Source organism: Nipponia nippon, unplaced genomic scaffold (genome assembly GCF_047370975.1).
Source record: "Nipponia nippon isolate SJK-2023a ecotype South Korea unplaced genomic scaffold, ASM4737097v1 scaffold_1, whole genome shotgun sequence".
In the NCBI taxonomy this organism is placed as follows: domain Eukaryota; kingdom Metazoa; phylum Chordata; class Aves; order Pelecaniformes; family Threskiornithidae; genus Nipponia; species Nipponia nippon.
This window is the reverse complement of record NW_028262290.1, coordinates 53,919,438-53,938,325: the sequence shown is the minus strand read 5'-3', so window position 1 is coordinate 53,938,325 and position 18,888 is coordinate 53,919,438. Positions and strand designations below refer to the sequence as shown.

The window sequence follows — 18,888 nt, the reverse complement described above, 5'->3', positions numbered from 1 at the left end:
TTTTTAGCAGGACCTGCTACCCTGAGCAAGTGTTCAGATGTAAAGCAGAGTTGTTCCGAATGCGAGGGTGGACGTACTCCCACACTACACTCAACCTGCCTCTTTACAAGGGTTTGAGTATTCTTTTACAAGTCTGGGAAAGAGGCAAATTCACATTTTACACAGAATTAAAGTCCTGCCTGACAGCTCCCCAGCTGCGGGCTGTGCCCCCACTGTGTTGTTGCTGCATCCTGCCTTGGTTGGGCGCTGGCGCAGCCTTGGCTCCCCTCAAGGTTTCCAAAGAAATTGTTTTGTCTCTTACCGTCAAAATTCACCCACCCCCATGCAAATATCCCCCAACTGGCAAAAGTCATGGGGATTTAAAGGCAAAACATGAACATTGCAGTCGCTGTGGCTGTTTGGAGAAAAACGCAGCCAAAGGACCCAGCTTGCAGACTCTGCTTGCAAATGCCACCAGCGTACATGAGAAGAGCTCTGGAAAAACCTCGCCGCTCCAGGCTTGCACAACTGGGCTGCGAGCAGCGAGGGGTAGAAGCCGTGGGAACTGGCAGCAGGGTGACACAGGAGAGTGTCAGGACTGCCCAACTATTCAGCTGCAATCCAGAAACTGGGAGTTGCAGCAACAGACATCTTCCCCCCCCCCGTCCCCGTCCCCGTCCCGCTCCAGTCCTGCAAAACATTCCCTCTCCTAGAAATTTGCATAAGCCTGTGTACATTTCCTGCAGTCCTTGGGCAACAGATAGAGTTGTGGTTCAACAGTTTACGGGATCAAAGGCAGATTACGATCCTGTTGCCGGAACAGTTAAGTTTTTAAGAAATGATATCTAAAAAGCCCACATGTAAAGATCAAACTCTGAGGTACCCCGGGGAAGTGAGTTTAGGCAAACCACATAGCTGAGGAGCTGGAAGGATTATTTATTTTTTCTTACGCATAATCGAAAGGTTTATTAGGGCTTTCTCAAAACCTGTAGCTCTCGTCCTGTACCCAGCCAGCGCTGACTGGCCGCAGTTTAAAATCCCGATGGTGGGTGTCCCAGGCTGCCTTGCAGCAGGGGATTTCCTACGGCAGGAAGCGCATCCCGCGGGAAGGGAGGCTCAGCCAGCTCTTCCTTCAATGGCAGAAAGGGCCGAGGCACCGAGGGCTGAGCTGCGGCTTTTACGAGCGCCTCGTATGTGATTTCCCTGCTCTCCATCCAGGCCCCTGGCAGCTGGAGAGGAAGCGGCGTGTAATTAGCCCCAGGTGGAGGGAGCAGCTCCAGCTCTGCAACAGCAGCTCCCCGCACCCTGCCAAGGGAGTCCGCAGGCACTGGGGAAGGCGGCCAGGGCAGCCCGCCTCAGCCCAGACCGGCTAGCAAAAGTGGAAGAGGGCTGGGGTAAGGCGAGGATTAAAGGCAAATCTTCAGGGAAGTAGAGGATCTGAAATCAAGCTCCTTCTGAGTTCAACAAGCATCACGGAGCAGCAGGGTCGCGCCACTGATGACTGGCTTTGCCAGATGGGGAGAGTCTGGCTAACATAGGCATCAGCTGGTCCGCGCTCCCCTCCTCGCTCCTCCGACCCTGTGGGAGGAAACCTGAGCTTCTGTATCACCACATTTGAAAACGGAAAGGAAAAGAAATTTCTCGCAGTGGAAATACCTGTTGCTTATCAGAGTAAATAGGAGGCAAAATGATGCCCTCCCAAACCTCCACATGTGCTGCTTATTTAAATTCAAGTTGCCACATCAGAGGAAGCTGAGAGAGTGGTGCCAGCTGTTGGCACACTCCCCAGCCAGGCTTCACGTGCAACCCTCCCCGAGACCACTGGCACCCTTCTGGCCTGGGGACCCGCACCGCTCCCACACTCGCATCCAGGTGAAGGAGTAAGATGTTGCAGGACCAAGTGGGAACTCTCCCACAGAGATTCCTGTATGCCCACATTCCCACCACCTCCTCCTAGGGTCTGAAAAGACGGTAGGGAATGACACTCTCCCTTCAGAGGGCAACTGGGACATTTGCCCCCACCCCCAAGTGTCATGGACACAGTAGGTGAGAAATAAGACCAGGTGTCTCTCAAAGACCCAGAGCACATCTATTATTTTACTGACCAGACAATGAAGGAAGCCTTCTGCATCTGAGCAGCCATCCACAGCCTCCAGAAACTTGGGGACAGCCGCCAGGGCCAGGGCAGCTGATATGGTGACAAGTCTCAGCAGGCAAGGAGGTGAAGCTGGCTGAAGTTGCTTGTGGCAGGACAGAGGGATCAGGGGGTCAAGGAGGTCTGGTTTGGTAGAGGAAGGGATGTGTAGCTTTACAACAGACAGTATGTGCTATGCAGATGCAAACCTGTAAACTAAAAGGAGATATTTACAGGAGTTTTCTTCCATGTATCACCAGCTAAGGAAGAAAGGCTTTTGAGGAAGCCCTTGGAGAAAGTTGGCAGCACATCACTGGAAATACCTTGGCTGAACGCAAGCCAGCTGAATTTAACATGAAGAATGAGTTACAGCAGCAACTGCCTAAGTAGCGTTTAATATGATAACCTGAACTAACCTTTTAGTCAAGGTTGGCAGAGGAATGCCTGCTTCACACCTCACCTGGTGGGACGTCCACCTGGGGAAGGCCCGTAGCAGCAGAGCCAGGACTGCGTGCTGAAACCAGAAACGCCACCGACTCGAAACTAAAAACAATCCCTCCGTTTTTAAAAATGCCCGATGGATATTATCACTAATTGCTTCTCTCTTCGGCTTACCCCTGTCATGTCACAGAAAGCAGAAGTTAGAAAAAAGCCGAGCTATCTACACAGGGAAGATGTGCTCTCTCCCATGAACAGAAGTTGATTTGTTTGCATCAGAGCAAGATCTGCTGTTGTGGTTAGTTTAGCGGGGTAGCAAGGATCAGATGACTTTCAAAACAGTACGAAACTAGTCAAAATAATCTCTAACCTAGTTAAATGGACTATGTATGATATTATCATGTAAGCACTCTCAAGTCAAACAGGGAGAGAGACGGTAGAGGGAGAGTTCAAACAAGGAATGAGACCAGAAGTACAAAAGAAAACAAAATAAGACATTCGGCACAAGGTCAGGCAATCAGAACATTGCAGGCTAGAAAAGGAAGTGAAATTACAGGCTCTGGCAAAACAGCTGAACGCTTACTCAGGAAAAGTACAAAACTGTTGTGATCCTTACCATCAGTTCTGTGTCTGATATCCAGAACAATTCCCAAGACAAGCCACACAAATTCATGAAAGCAAGCTGGAGGATATCATGTTCTTCCCACAGTTGGTCCAGTGATTTTGGGTTTTTATATATATATATATATATATAAAAATACCAGGACCATATATATATATGGTGTCCTTACTAGAATATATATACACATATACATTTATGTATATAGTGTCCTGGTAAAATCTATGAGCTGGTGGTAAATTATGATCAAGATTGTCTTTTCCATCAACACCTTTAAAGGAGAGGTCAAAAGGCCGAAAGCCCCCAGCCAAGCACTAAAATCTATTTGCCAATCAACAGAAAAAATTTTGCTCCTGCAAAAAACCTAGGACACTAAAGGCAAAGTCGAGATAGGAAAGAATGCTCAGTTTTATGCTGAAACTAGGTAGGACACATCAGTTAAAGAAACTGAAGGGTTTATCCCTAACGTAAGCTGCTCTGGCCCCGAGTGTTTGCAGGGAAGGAAGCAGCAGCAAGCTTCAAGTGTATGACACATCATTGTCCAAAATGCTATTAGACTGTAGGGACTTCAGAGGTGGGACCAAACATCTTCTGTACATTTATTAAATACTATAGTGGTAAAACTTAGAGGCCTCACAATGGGGAATTGTTTCCTTACTACTGATAAAAATGAATATTCTCAAAAAGAAGTTGAGCTCTTGCAGCCCGTGAAATGCCACTGATGGAGGAGCTCCAGGAACACTTGCCAGGGCGGTATTTCCCCAGCAGCATGGCAGAGAGGGAGCAACTCGGGGAAGCCATGCAAACACCTATACCTACTGCAAAACCCATAGCACTGGGATTCACCTGCTCTCACTGCAGTCAGGCTTATCCTCTTCATCATCAGCTGAATGATTTGATGCAAGGCTCACAACAAAAACCACGTGCAGTGTTTATATATGCCCAGGCAAGGGTTCTTTGCTGCCCGAGGGCAATGTTGTTACACACCTACAGACAGGGCTCATTGCCCAGGGCAGGCACTGGCTAGGCTGCAATTAGAGAAAACAGCCACAGCCTTGGTCTGTGGTCCCAGAGAAGTTGTCCAAGAAGAAACAGGGTTAGGTGGTTGTCAGCTGCACTCAATCAACCCCTCCTCACAAGCTGCCACCTGCCCCCCAGTTAAGGCACTGATTCAAAGCACTGCTACCTGTGTGCATCTTTTCAGGTTTATTACACACTGGTGTAAGCAGCTGAAAGACCAACACTGTGTTTGTCAGTGGAAGCACAGGAAATATGGCAGAAACCCTGCTATCCAGTAGAACTGGGATTAGCTGGGAGGCAGATGTGACTTACTCATGTCTGCATCAGCTTCAGGAACTGTGATTCATATTACGCAGCAGCATTGCGGTGCTACAAAGGGCTGTGAAGTTTATCTGTTGTTGGAAGCTACTCTAGTCTGCAAGCCTGTATAGCAAGACTTGTGACACTTGCCAGTTTTAGTCCCAGACCCGATGCATCAGAGCTGAAGACTTTAGAAAGCTTCAGAAAGAAAAAGGAGTTTTAAGGCAAGTAAAGCCAGTTTGGAAGGAAAAGGTGAGCAAAATGGCTAAATGCCATGGCTTTGAGCTGTCAGCAGGAATGCATGCAAAATTCAGACGGAGAAGGTAGTCTGAGTTTTGACTTTGTAGTACAGCTAACATCACTTTGTGATTTTCTCTGTGTGCAGAACTGCAGGCACTCATTGTCGTGACAGGGACTGCAACAGACACTGAACTGCATACAGAACACGTGGATGTAGTTGTTATGTCTGGAACAGCTTTAAGTGACGTTTTGCTAGTGAGACTGGCTAATCTAATCTTTTTTCCTTCAGTCTGAACACTGCAGTTTATGGGAGAAGAGCCCGCTGAACCAGCGAAACAGGATAGAGACGTAACAACTCCGGCAACTGGCGAACAAGAGACTTAAAACAAGTAATGTCCTGAAAAGTGAACATGCGCTGTATCCGTGCCAGTAATCCCTATTTGGCAAAAGCCAGGAGGGAGGTTGACAACTGCAAGATGCCAAGAGGAGGAAGAAAAAAAAGAAAACCCCAAATGAGCTTTAAAAGAACTACAAAGTACTCCAGGAATAAGTTTTAAGCGTTAACAAGAAAACTGCATAAGCGCTGTGAGAAAAACGACGAATGAAAACAGACTTTGACAGGCAGCACACAGTTAACTGCAAATGGCCTAAATACCATGGGTACAAAAGTGACACTTAACAGGGTCATGGTGCACCCGGGCTCCCAGCTGCACCGCACCTTCTGCTGGCTGGGCTTCCCGCTGCAGGCTTCCTCCTCTCCAAGGGGAAAACCGTGATCATTCCCCACCGCCCCCCCCCACTCTCTCTCCCTGGTTTCACTCTCTCCTGCCATCCCTTTTCCAGTGAGGTTACCGCCTGCACCCCTCTGGCCCGGGCAGCAGCATCCCTCCGGCCACCCGGGAGCTTGCAGACCGGCTGCGCTGCCCTCCCGAAGCAAGTTATCCCGGTTTCGTGCTCTCCCTGCACCCCTATCCCTCCCCCAGAGCGCATGAGGCCAGCTGTTACAGCTTCAACGGTTTTATAGACGTGTACATTGACCTCATGGCAGAAGCTGGGAGACGTGTGGGATACCACAAGCCCCCTCCCAAACCGGCAGCGAGACACCCCCCACACCCCCCCCGTGCACACAGGCGGCGACGCCAGTCTCAAGATTCCCTCCCTATTGTCATTTCTGCGCTGCGCAGAGATTTATCACATGCAGCTGCCACAAGTTGTTTACAAGACACAAAAGCTATGAAAACAAGGTTGACGAAGTCTGCCTGTGAGCTGTTTTCCCTGGCATAGATTTGTCATACCTCTTAGCTCACGCCCTGGCTGGCCACGCGGTCTCCAGTAACACACGGCAATGCCTTCCCTTCGTCTTCGGAGGCAATCTAAGCGTGTTTTCAGCCAAAAGTTGGGTTCTGACACAGCTGCCTTGCAATTAGGTTTATCACTGCAGCAAGAACAGCAGTAACTGCCTGTGTTGTCTCATTGTTTCTTTTTACTGCCTTTTTTTTTTTCCCTTTTTTTCTTATTCCATGGTAAAACAAGTTTCCCAAAATAAACTTTTCTTTGCTCTCTCAAGGATGAGTGACCAGCACATGAAGCCTTTGGTTTGTTAGGCACTAGACTTCGGCTCAGTTCTGGATCCTAGCTCCACCCGATGCCCTGCATCTACCTACCTTTGATAATTTTATCTGGAGTTACTTCAAGTTTCTGCTCTGAAAGAATGGACTCAGACAAACTTCAATAGCCTGCACCAAAACTACCAGGGCTAGATTACGGGAAAACAGAAAGCTCCCTTTTGATGTTATTTTAGTGGGTACTCAATATGTCATTTTCTTCCTCGAAGTTAAATAACACCTCAGGGTAGGGAAAAGCTTTTACACGTGTGCCAGGTGCTACTCGGCCAAAGGGGTTTGGCTTATGACTACAGCTGAACTTCTAGGTGTAACCTTAACACAAGTAATAATTAAAAAAAAAAAAAAAAGAAAACCGGCCTCAAGCAAAACTGGTCACAAGTGAAGTCCCTGGGGTAAGTCAGTCAGCAAAATGGAAATGCAGTGCTCATCACAAGGGCAGGACTTTGGTGCTCAGTTACACTAATGCCATTTTGTGTGGCATAATGGTAAATGAAAACAGCACAGACACCACAGGCTTTTACTTTCAATGAAAACTGTTAACCTGAATGGCAACAGCTTTCTTCCTCATCCTATTTTCATTTTCATTACTGCAGCTGTTCTAGTAGAATTACAGAACTGGTCAGCGCAGCAAGCAAAGCTTAAATTTTTTTTCTAAACTTGCTGACATTTTTTTTTTTATTTTAAAGGGCAGAGTAATGAAGAATAAAGATCTCTGAGAATGCCCTTTAATGATCCGAGTCCCGCACTTTTTCTCTACCCCACAGCACACCAGCAACCTGCTTTGGGGAAGGGAAAGAAAAAAAGAAAAAAAAAAAAAGTCAAACAAACCAAACAATGCAAACACATTTGCATGCGGGCGTTTTTCCTTCATCAGTGCTTGAGGCGTGGGCATAAGGAGTGTTGCAATAACGCTCCTTCCTGCGTGTGGACAAGGAAGCATCTTCCAAACCTTTACCGAAGATGACACTCCTCTTTGGGTGTCTAGCACCCTTTGAGAACAATCATCTATGCCACAAAAGGATGTCTATTGACCAATTTGTCCCTCAACATTGACCTCACAGTTACACAAAAGTGTATTTCCATTTTATTTTATACTTAACCATTAAAAAAAACAAACAAACAACTAGAAAAACATACATAGGTATCCCAGGAGAAATATAGCCTCAAAGTATGAAGTACAGTGTGTCCAAAGAGACAAGACACAAGGCTCTTTCTGGACTCACATGCTATTCCTTGAAGACAAAGTATACAGCCATCTCTGACTCCGTTCAAAATTATTTTTCTAGCTTTATTTCAATGGAAAGTATTTTAAAAAATGATTTTATATTCATACAGTATACTAGGATGACTCTGTGACTGATGCCGATGCAGACGTGAGTAAGCCACGGTGTTTACTATTTGTCTTTTTTTAAAAATATAATCATTAATTTTAAACTTGAAGGTTAAAGACAGGTAGAAGTCCAGTAGAATTTCAAAGAGTACTCCAGAGAACAAATAAAGAGTATTTCTGACACTAAAAAAAGATAAAGGCCACAGCAAAACAAAATGCATACACATTGCAGTCTGAATATTGCAGTCTTCTGCTCATAACGATATCCTTAAATTCATCAGCTATCCTGCTCCACGAAGCCCTCCCCAGCCTCCCCAATAGACAACTGGTTTGTTTTCAAGGATTAGCTGAAACTGATTTTTTTCCTCTAGAGGTCTCTTATTTCACTGTTGTTGCAAGGATAAGGGTGGGTGCCTGACATTCAAGTAAGTTGAAATGTGAGCTGCAAGTCTTCACATTTTTCAGTAATAAGTAATTTTGATAGCCAAGTCCTCTTCTGAAAGGTAACTTAGATTCTGTTGGCCAGAATACACCCCAATACAACAGGGATCTCTTCTAAATCTTAGTCAGCCACCTGTTTAAGTATCTCACCAAGACCTGGCTCCCAGAACTCAGATTTCAACCCAATACGGTTTCTTCTATTTCAGTCTACTAGAGTTATGCTGAGTCAAAACCTTGTCATTGCTAGTCCAGGAAGAGTAAGAGTGGGAGCCCTTGTCCTCCCCCCTGTAAATTTGTCACCAGTGATGTCTGGGAGCTGTATCAAAGAACACTCGCCCCAACCCCTTTTCTGGGCTCCTCATTTTATCTTCAGGAGAACTTCCCCATGGGCTGTCACATCTCCCAGCCCTAAAGCATTTCTAGGAGACAAAAGCTGTAACTCTTAGAGGGGCCTAAGATATCCCCCTGAAAGATAATGAGAGTTGCTTACATAGCTCCCTTTGGCCCCTTTAAAACATCTCAACATAGCAGACACAGTCAGGTACTTCTGGCCCACTTTTCAGCATTCCTTTAAACATCTGGTTAACAACAACTGCTAGCATGGCTCTCTAAACCAAACAAAGTCAGTATGAGCTCAAAAAATATTTCTCACTTCCATTTATTTCAAGAGTAAAGCTGTGTTTTCTGCAAAGCTCGTCGTATTCAACAAAATACTCTGTATGCATCCATTTTTAAAGAAAATATTTTATTACATTATGGGAAAAAGGCATAATCATCCAAAGTTCGTATTGTTAAAAAAATTGAAAATTTATTTTAGACAGCGTGTCGGTATATTCTGTTCCGCATGGGAATGATAAGAAGACCCTATATCATTACTAGATATTGCACAGTCTGAAAGAAACAAAAACAAATCACATGATCTTGGGAACCATCTCACATTATGAAAAACCTACAAAGAAAACATTAAAAAAAAAAACAAACACACAATCCTTTCTTTCTACAGTAGCTTTAAGTTTATAATTCTTGGAATGACCATACTCCACTGAAGACCATCTCAGTGACAGGAAGCTTCATTTCAGCAATCCCTTGTGCAAATAAGATTAATAAAAAAAAATAATAATAATAATGCAGTGAAGTCTTTTGATATCATGTGGGTGGCAATAACCACACAGCTGTTAGATCCCTGCCTGGAAAAACAAAACGGGGAAGGAAAAGGAAGGGGATTTAGGCCATAAGTTTTGCCTGCAACTCCATCTCTGCCGCCCTTTTGAGTGCAACATCCACCAGTAGCTGAAATCCACTAAAATCCTGGTTAAGGTCTGGTGGGGTTGGAGGAGGAGTGTTAAAGAGCCCGCTTTGTGCATTTGCACCAGGTCCCAGTTTAGATGCGTCCTCATGGTAGGAGAGGGAGTTGTCTGTGAAGCCGTTGGCCGGGGGCTGCTGCAGGTCCGTGGTCTGGCCTACGTCAGCTGGCTGGCAAAAGTGGAAAGGGGCATCTTTCAATGCAGTCACAGTCGTGTGGCAAATCACCGACGGCCGAGCCAGGACTGATCCCGGGGAAGCCGGCTTGGAAGAGGGCACAGTCTTGCCGAGCGGCGCGGCAGCGGGAAGGAAGGCAGTCTCCTCCAGCAGGGGAATGCAGTTCTTTGTGCTGATGGCGGACTCCACCAGGCCGCCCTCGGGAAGCTTGGTCCCTCGCCGCGAGATAGTGAATTGATTTGGGTCTTTGCCATCCTTCCTCAGCATGTCAGGTAAAAGCCTGCGGCGTGCATTGATAAACCAGTTGCAGACCTGGGAATATAATGACATCTTAATTTCTACCTTCATTCATTTCCAACTATGTGCCATTAGAGTCGTTGGGTTAGATTAATGAATCCCTCCAAGCAGTTTCCTTAACTGCAGAACAAAAGAGAGACCTGCTGACAAGTTCTGACATGCCTGGCAAAGGCCCTTCCCTTGTCCCGGCTCTACCCCCGGCTCCCCACTCCTGTTACAGAAAGCCCCGGGACATCTGAAGGCTGCTAGCAGGAACGGAGGAGTTTAGCTTTTAACTCTGTGCACACACATTAACCTATTAGCTATTGTTCCCTAGCCTAGGTTAATTAACAACAGGAAAACCTTTTCTCTCTGAAGAGAGCCACTCCTCCCACAAATAGTTACTGATTTTCCTTGTTCAACTGACTGTGTCGACAGACATAACATGAATTACCTCATTTAAGTTTGTCCTTGTTTAAATATCAAACCAGTTTCCTGGGCGATACAGGATAGTTTATAGTTTAACGTCTTTTTTCTGTTTACTACATAAAGGAGGTTTTCTTTGTGATGTTACATTAAGGAAATTTTACTTTATAGCCAATTACGAAACTTGCACTAACGAATTAATCTGGAAAAATAGAGCTGAGAAGTCAACAGGAGCACTCTATATTTAGCACCTCTGAAAACCAAATCGGGGTTTACCCAAGTTCTCATGCAGCCACCTTCCCATGAAGTGAAAAGCAGCAGCTGTCAATAGCCATTCCACCAAAGATGATCACAGAAGATGAGAATGATGCATCCAAGGGACCTCTCAGCTGCCAGCGGTATCCCGGGATGAGAATCCAAACTAACCATACAAAAGCCTCATCATACCTATACTAACACACTTGAGTAGCTCTATTCCATCTAGGTTGTCCCACTGATCTTACTGGAAGTCATCATACACATAATTATATATGTGCACGTTCTACAGGAATGAGCCTCAAGTTGCAGTTTTAGAAGTGAAGTTATATGTTAAGCTGCGTATCTATCACCATAAAACCTGTGTTGACAAATAAATACCACCTTCTCACAATAAATTACCTTATACTGACACTTTATGTCTTCTGGGCCCCGATTCTGCAAAAATTATCATGTGTGCTCAAATTCATGACTGTCTGTTCTCCCAGAGAAGTGATTTTATTCCCAGTAAACAAAGATCATCGTAACACACAATTCATTTGTATTTCTCCTTAGAAGTGCCATCAGAAGGAGAATAACAATAAAAAAGGACATCTCACATGCAGTGTAAACATTTGTATCCGTGACTAGACCACAGGTAAATTAAGAAGAAAACAGAAAACAGCTCCTTTTGAAGCGAGAACTACTTTTTTGAATACCTGTAGTGTGGAAAGGTGTGTCTGTCGGGATAACAGCGCTTTTTCTTGCTCTGAAGGATAAGCGTTGTATCGGTGCTCATACAGCCAGTCCCGAAGAATTTGCACGGATTCCTTGGGCAGGTTGCCACGTCTCCTCCGTTTGCCTGAGCCAGCAGATGAGGAAAGATCCAGTGGGACATCCATAGTGTCATCATCCTCCGTTTCACTGCCTGATATTGCAACTACACCTACAATTATAAGAAGACAAGAACAATCAGCCTCTTAAATCCGTAAACTACTCAGCTCCAGCATTCTATGGTTCAGACACTTTTTATTACGTTAACTGTCTTTACTATGAATCCTGGTATAGCCTCCTATACAGGAGATTTGTCCTGTAGCATTAACTTGTCAAGCTGTAGCTTTTCTGTCAGTTGAACAAAAAGTAGCACCAATGATCTGTTCCTAGGGGAATTCTTCTCCGCAAACCCTCATTTTCTTGTTCCCCTGGCAACCTTTTATCTGCTGCATGTTATCAGATAGCTTCAATCTAATGCCAATATTGTCCAAATTTGCTTGCTGTGGTATGCATCCAACACTTTTCTTCAAGGATAACTATCCAGTGGCTGGGCAAAAGGTCAATAAGCAAGAACTTAAAACACCCAACTCCAGCAATGGGTTATTTAATTACTTCTTAACGTGCCAATGCTTCCCTCCTGGGAGAGAGAGCTGGTAGATTTTATAAATAATAGCTCATTCCAGATCTATTAATAAAAACTAATGGAACAAGAAAAGAAGAAAGGGAAAAATTGTGTCTGCTCCCACCCCCAAGTGGTTTTTCACTTCCTAAGTGAAGAAAAAAAAAGTGCAGGAAAAGGAAAGAACCAGATGCCTAACTCATGTAAGAGTCCACCAGTTTATCAGGAGATGGACTTCTGTAATTTAAGTGCACTCCTAAATCAAAGAACCACAATCATTTAGCACTTGGGTGGGTGGGTTTGTTTGTTTGTTTTAGAAGTACCACTTTGCATCCTGGTTGTTTTTTTCAACTTCATGGTTTTCATCTCGTATTTTCATCTGTGGAAATGTGTGTTCTGTGCTACGCTTACTACAAAGGCTCCAGATTTACAAGCTCACTGCATACCTTTTTCCTTCAACACAAAGGAAGGAACAGATTTCAAAATTTGATTATCCCTTTATATATACACCACACTACTAGTAACCTGAAGCTATAGTATGTAAATAAAACAAAAAGAAAAAAGAAGCAAAACCAAAAAAACAAGTATACAAAGTTAGGAAGACTACAGTTCTATTGCTTTGGTAGGATATAAAAGTCATGAGGAAACAAATAGCACTGTAAAATACAAAGAAAACCATGTTGTAAATACTCACCAGGTTAAGCTCATCAGAAATTTTAGGAATCTTACAAACTATATATAAATCCAAATAAGATACCACCCATTTTCAAAAGTACAATTAAATACTGATTTCAAGTGAAATTATACTGGCTTTCAGAAGCATTTTCTAGAAACTATAGAAGGAAAACAAGCCCTTAATCTTTCTGTGTTTTGAACTTGGCGGGGGGTGGGGAGGAACACGACACAACTTGCTTATTCATAACATCTAAACTAAAAACCTTAGTAGTAAAAACAACTTAAATGTCAAATGTAAAATTTTTATGTGGGCAACCACCCATAGTTCAAAAATTCTGTGTAAGGAAACAAAGTCAGCCCTGAAATATGAGAAGTGTGCCAGTGTAAGTATAAAACTATATAAAGCTATAGTTATATCCATAAGTAAAGAAACAGGAGGAATTAATGTCATTTAAGAACAACAACCAAAATGGAAAAAGGGGGGTGTGTCCAAGTTTTGCTTAATAATTGGGGGGGTGTGGGAGGGGGGGGAGGACCTCTCCCCACACTTTCAAAGTTTAGCCAAAGCTGACATGGTGAATTATTCTTTCTTTCCCCTATTTATGAACAGCTCCAGCATCCTCAAATTTAGCTTAAGTTGTCCAAATTTCAATGCATTTTTAACATGCAAGCACTCCCAGCAGGATGATCAATCTGCAATTTGTCTGGCGTAGTTACTTCAGTAACTTACTCAGTATTGTTTTCATTCTCCCAACTGCTGATTTATGTAACCGACAAAAACCAAACTGACATATCAAATTTTCCCTGTGATGATTAGCTACATAAATTACCCAGTCATGGAACAGGAACAATAGGACAATATTTAAATAGCCAACACAAGATAAACTCCAAATTATGTAAACAAGTTCTTAATTCATGTAGAAAGTATGTCAAGTTTGCTTTAAAATGATTCCGAGCAAACTGCTGGACATTTGTCATGGCTTCACGGAAAGTGCTGTCACACTTGCAACCCAACCTAAGCACACGCCTTGCACAACGGGCTCCTGGAGCCATGAGGAGCACTTCTGGGAACAAAGATCCTGCACAGACAACACAATGGCTCTGCAAAGCAGCTCATCCCTTTTAAATTGAATTTTAAAACTAGTTAAAACTAGCCTACGCTATTCAGACAATGTTTTCAAGCGCACTGTTCTTGTTTGTCAGAAACCAGAAGTGTTGCAGCACTTCAGTGGGTTGGGTTTTTTGTTTGTTTTTAAATATAATAGGCAGCAAGACAGGACCTTGGAAAACAGGGAGAGGCAGACATTGAGGGCTGGAAATAAGAGGGAAGAGAAGCCGAAGAAACTACTCCTATGAGAAAGTTAGGTGTCTAATGGCTTGGGAGCCATATTTACGTGGCATCACAAGGAGTCTGCTGGACACACACCACCCCATCTGGAGCAACCTCTCTAATAAGATCTATCATACAGCTAAAAGACTCGACAGGCACCTCTCCGAATTGGAGAGAACTGATTTGACAGCAAAACAACTTCTAGAACTGTTGCTCTTTTTCACCCAAAAAACAGAAGTGACAAAATCCTGTCTGAAAGCCAGCAGCATAAAAACGTTTCTCTACTTTGCAAACAAGATCTTTTGCTAAAGTAAAAGTTGCCGTCTGACTAACCGTAACCTGCCTAGCAAGAAATGAGTCAACAGCAGAGCCTGCCCTTTGACCCGCTCGCTTAGTATGTCATATTAATTGACACAGTAAGTTAGTGACACAAAGCAGGTTTTGGTTAAGCAGGAAACCCAGTGTAGTACAACTTCTCCTCATTTAAATGAGCTCATTTAAATAGATGATCGGCCCTCTGAACTCGCGGCACATCTCCCCGGCACGGCGCGGCGCGAGCAGCAGCAGGAAGTCGTGGCTAGAAATCTCGCACTACCCCAGCTGATATTTTTTTACTAGAGCAGGAGCCACGTTGTTGCTGTCAAGGCTCTGTTTTCATTAAAGCATTCCTGCTGATTACAACCCAGCTTTGTTTTTCCGTCTTGTTAGTAATCAGGCTATTCGCTGCTGGTTTCCTGTTTTAACAGGGCCCAACTGAAAAGGCTTCTGGCTAGGCTCCACCGCCGGACCATTGGCTTACTGTTATTTACACCCAGAATAAAGGCTTGTGGACACAACGAGTAGCCCCAGCTGACCTACTAATTTACTTAGTCTTAAAAGCAGGCTAACGCCAGGTGATTTTACATCTTCTCCTAAATATGTTTAATCTGAACAGAGAAACTGCTTTTATGGGACTAACTTAAAGCAGTACGAGTTCATTGGCAGAGAGGTCTGAGAAACAATACAAAATCCCAGTTCTCCACTCCTGCCATCACCACTTAGATAAGCAGTCCATGCTATTAATGACCTAAGAACTGTATGATCAGCATCCCTTCTTTACAAATTACTTTATCCTCCTGGCTTCCCAGCTGAAGTCATATACATGACTGAACGCACTGTTGCGTCGTATCACAGCCCAAAGATTTTACAGGTCCTCCCGTAATCAGCTCAGGAAAGATTACACCTAGGATCTCGAGTCTAGGCTCAACACCCGACCACTAACAGATTGAAACAACTTGAGTAAAAGTAAAGTGATGACTAAAGTTGATTTCAAAATAAACTACTACTACTTAAGAAGGCATACTGAAATGCTTTGAGTGGGAGGACAAAGTATTTAGAGAGGCTGAGACAAATGAAATGGAAGTTAAGCAAATGAAAAATTTAGGCTATCAGGAAAAAAAAAAACCACCCAACTATCCCATTGTGTCGAGGAAGAGCTGCACAGAGGAAGTGGCAGCAGCTGATTGTTATTCAAAACAGGACAAAGTATACCACAAGGAACAATCTCTGCCCTCCACAGAGGGGATGGACAAAAATCACCTTATGGAAAAGCCTCCCACCCCCTTAGGGTTCTCTGAATTTCTTAAGCCGGATTTTTTTTATGAGCACAGATAAACAGAACCAGTTCCCACCTAAGGCCCTGATCCTGTTGTAACCGAGCTCAGTAGGATTCCTCACATGTATAAACTTGAGCACATGCCTGTGTCTTTGCGAGACTGTATTCTAAATCAGCTAATTAACAAGCTGAATACGTTCAGTGTGATTGCTATCACGCTATTATTTGTAAATGAAACTATCCACAGAAGAGTCCTCGGGGTTTTAATCCACAAACTGTTAGCTAAAGAAAAAAAGAAAAAAAAAAAGCCCCCAAAACAACAAAAAAATCCAACACACAAACAAAATAACCTAACTAAAATTTAATGTGATTTTAAAAACCAACAACAAAAATAAATTAGTTTACAATTATTCATAAGTAATCAAGAACTACACGGATGCAGAAGGGAATTTCCACAGGAAAAAAATACACAACAAAAACAAAAAACCCAAACTTTTTCCTCTGAATAAGTTTCAAAATTGAGGAACCAGCTTATTTGTTTTCCTCTGCATTTCACAGCTTGTGCTCTATCACTTCTAAAGCAGCCAGACTTGGCTACGCTATACATTTTTTTCTTTAAAGGGGATTTTTCTAGGAGTGCAAGCAAGAAATCTGTAACAAAGTCACTCTTTGAAACTTCTTGAATGAGCCTCAAATGCCAGGAGGTCACAAATAACTACAAGCCCAACCTTTAATAAAACAAAGGCACCCTAGCCCTAACATCTTTTTAAAAGTTTCCGTCTTTGTCTCCTCACCTTTTAATTTCTGCCACGCAAACCCCAGGCCCACGGCCCCTCTCAAAAGTTCTCCCTCCCGCCTGTCACCTTTCATTGTTTCCATTGTTTCAGCCCAGGACTTGCAACCCTCCAAGCAGAAGATCTTTTCCCCCCTCTCTCCCTCACACACACACACAAAGCCCTACACATGCATACCTAGAAACTACGTCAGCGTTTTTCACACGCATTTATTTCGGGGGTGGCAAGAACAACAGTTGAAAGTGCAGGGAGTTTGGTATTTCACCAACCAGCAGCTGCCCTGGGGGAGAGAAGTCTGAACAATGGAAGCAACAGCAGACAGGAAACCAGCTCACCACTGCTGTGCAAACAGGGAGCATAGGAATGTCCTAAAAATAACCGGACTAAATTAATTCGGTTAAACCATAAAAAAAGAAAAAAGAAAAAAACCAAAAACCAACCCTGCTCGCCGTAAGGTTAAGAATCTCAACCTACCGACGACGACTGAAACACCTTAAAGTCGATGCTGTCAGTGTCTCTAGGCACGGCGGGCTGAGCTCGGTATGCGGCACATGTTGTAATGTGCAAATCCGCGCAGTTCGCGAGCAGGCTGCACCGCGCCGTAGCGACCGCGGGAACTCCGCACGCTTTGCTTTGCTTTGCTTCGCTTCCCAACACCGCCCCCCCCCCCCCCCCGCTCTCTAAACTTCGTCTTTGTGTCTTAATTCCCTTTGTGTGCGCTCCTCTTAGACGAGCGGCACGTCCAAAGCTTCTTACGAGGGCTACAAACCATATTAGTACATGACGTTTCCAGCAGCCCAATGATTTCACGAAGCACTTATGCATTAATTGCTCCAAGGATATTAACAATGAGCGAGGCTGCCCTACTATAGAGCCGCAGGAATGCGTAGTAGGGGAAAAACAGCACAACTCTGGAGTACTGAACATGCGCACTGTTCCCCTCCAAGCCTCCACTTCGGGCAATTTAATGGGTCTTTGAACGCGAAACACCCTTCATCCACGCCACGGACGCGTAAATCGCAACTGAGAAGATCCTGCTTTGCTACAAACTGCTTTCCAGCCAGCGCGGATGTGTTAAATCTGAAAGCACGTTCCGCGTCTTTGTGGCCAAGCTCTAATTTAAAGGCACTTAAAGCACCACGAGCCAAAAGAGTAACAACCCTCTAACTGTAAAGTTTGTCTGTTTGTAAATTAGCACAAAAAAAACTTAAAGAGCCTTATTTTTATTGGGGGGGGGGAAGTCTTCCTCCTTTTAACCCTGTGTCGAAACTTTGTACTTCCCCCCCCACACCCGTTTTGAGGGATAAAAGGGAAGGAAAGGGCAGCAACTCTCAGCAAAACCCAGCGGCCGAGGGCGGGAGCGGAGACCCTCCCGGCCCCGCCGCGCCCCGGCCCCGCCGCCTGCCCGCTCCCCCCGCGCCGCCGCGAACAAAGAGTTGCCCGGCGCCCAAGTTGGGAAAGCGACCCGTGGCCCCCCTCGGCGGGACGGCGGGGCTCGGTGCGGGAAAGCGGCCGAAAAAAGCGTTTTAGCGGAGGGCAGGGGGAAGAGGCCGGGCGGAGGGAGCGAAAACAAAACTTCGCGGAGGCACAAAGCGGGCGGCTGGGCATGTTTTTGACAGGGAGCCAGCGGCGCGGAGAGGCGGCCGCCTCCAAACAACAGCCCCGCATGTTTTGTCTGGGAGCGGAGCATCCACTGCCATCTTCCGCGGGAGCTCGGCCGGGGAGGGGGGGGGCACTGGGGAGAAAAGGGCCGAGGGGAGAAGGGAAACAAGACCCCGTCTGGCTTGGCAACACCCCCCCCCCCCCCCCCCCCAGCTTCCCCCCACGCCGGGCCCGTGGGGAGAGGAGAGGCGCAGGGACCCCGCGTCCCGCCGGCGGCCGAGCGCGCCCCGCCACAACTCTACCTTTTTTACTTTTCATCTTGATCGCGAGGAGCGAGCCGCCGCCGCACACCCCGCACACCAGGGGCACCCCCTCGCCGGCCCAAGTTTCTCTCCCTTCGCCGGACGCCGCTTCCCCCTTTAAACTCGGCGAGGAGGAGGAGAACGGAGAAGCAGCGCCGCCGCCGCCACGGAGCGCGGATCCAGGCGCCCGGTCCGGGTCGGCGCTGCTGTCAGCCGCGGGAGCCGCAGGGCTCTGCTTCCCCGGGGGTTTTCTGGTGCGGCCGCTGCCGGGGTGGGCTTCCCTCCCCCCTTCCCTTTGTTCCCTTCTGCCGGCGATTGGCCCCGGCTCCTTAAAGTGTGGAAAGGCACGGGAGGAAAAGGTACACAGCGCCCGCCCTCCCCCACCTTCCCGCGGCGAGTAGGGGAGAGTAACCCAGCGCTGCACTGGCACTCGCCGCCGCCGCGCTCCCTCCTCCTCCTCCTCTCTCCTCCCTCCCGGGCTGCTGGGGCTCTGTCAGACGGGAGGGGAGGGACGGGCCAGCGGCGGGGACGGGGGGAGGACAGCCCGCCCGTACCCGCTCGCTCATGCACACACAACAGCGGCGGCGGGGGGAGCCCTGCGTGCCTCCCGCTCCCTCGCCTTTCTTCCAGGCAGACGTTTGATCATTAAACTGGAAG

The 18,888-nt window shown here is 45.9% G+C and overlaps 1 protein-coding gene across 2 annotated transcripts; it reads right to left on the bottom strand.

Moving 5' to 3' along the window:
• Nucleotides 1-8,768: 8,768 nt before the first annotated feature.
• TGIF1 (TGFB induced factor homeobox 1) lies at nt 8,769-18,854 on the bottom strand. Of its 2 annotated transcripts, none has more exons than XM_087755682.1 (3): nt 18,232-18,854; nt 11,261-11,487; nt 8,769-9,917 (listed from the first exon to the last, which is right to left on the bottom strand). In XM_087755682.1, the coding sequence occupies exons 1-3, from the start codon at nt 18,245-18,247 to the stop codon at nt 9,351-9,353; spliced, it is 810 nt and encodes a 269-aa protein (XP_087611808.1). In that variant the 5' UTR covers nt 18,248-18,854; the 3' UTR covers nt 8,769-9,350. The 2 variants fall into 2 exon arrangements, with proteins under 2 accessions (XP_087611808.1, XP_087611819.1); XM_087755693.1 differs by lacking the exon at nt 18,232-18,854 and adding an exon at nt 16,802-16,971.
• Nucleotides 18,855-18,888: the final 34 nt, after the last annotated feature.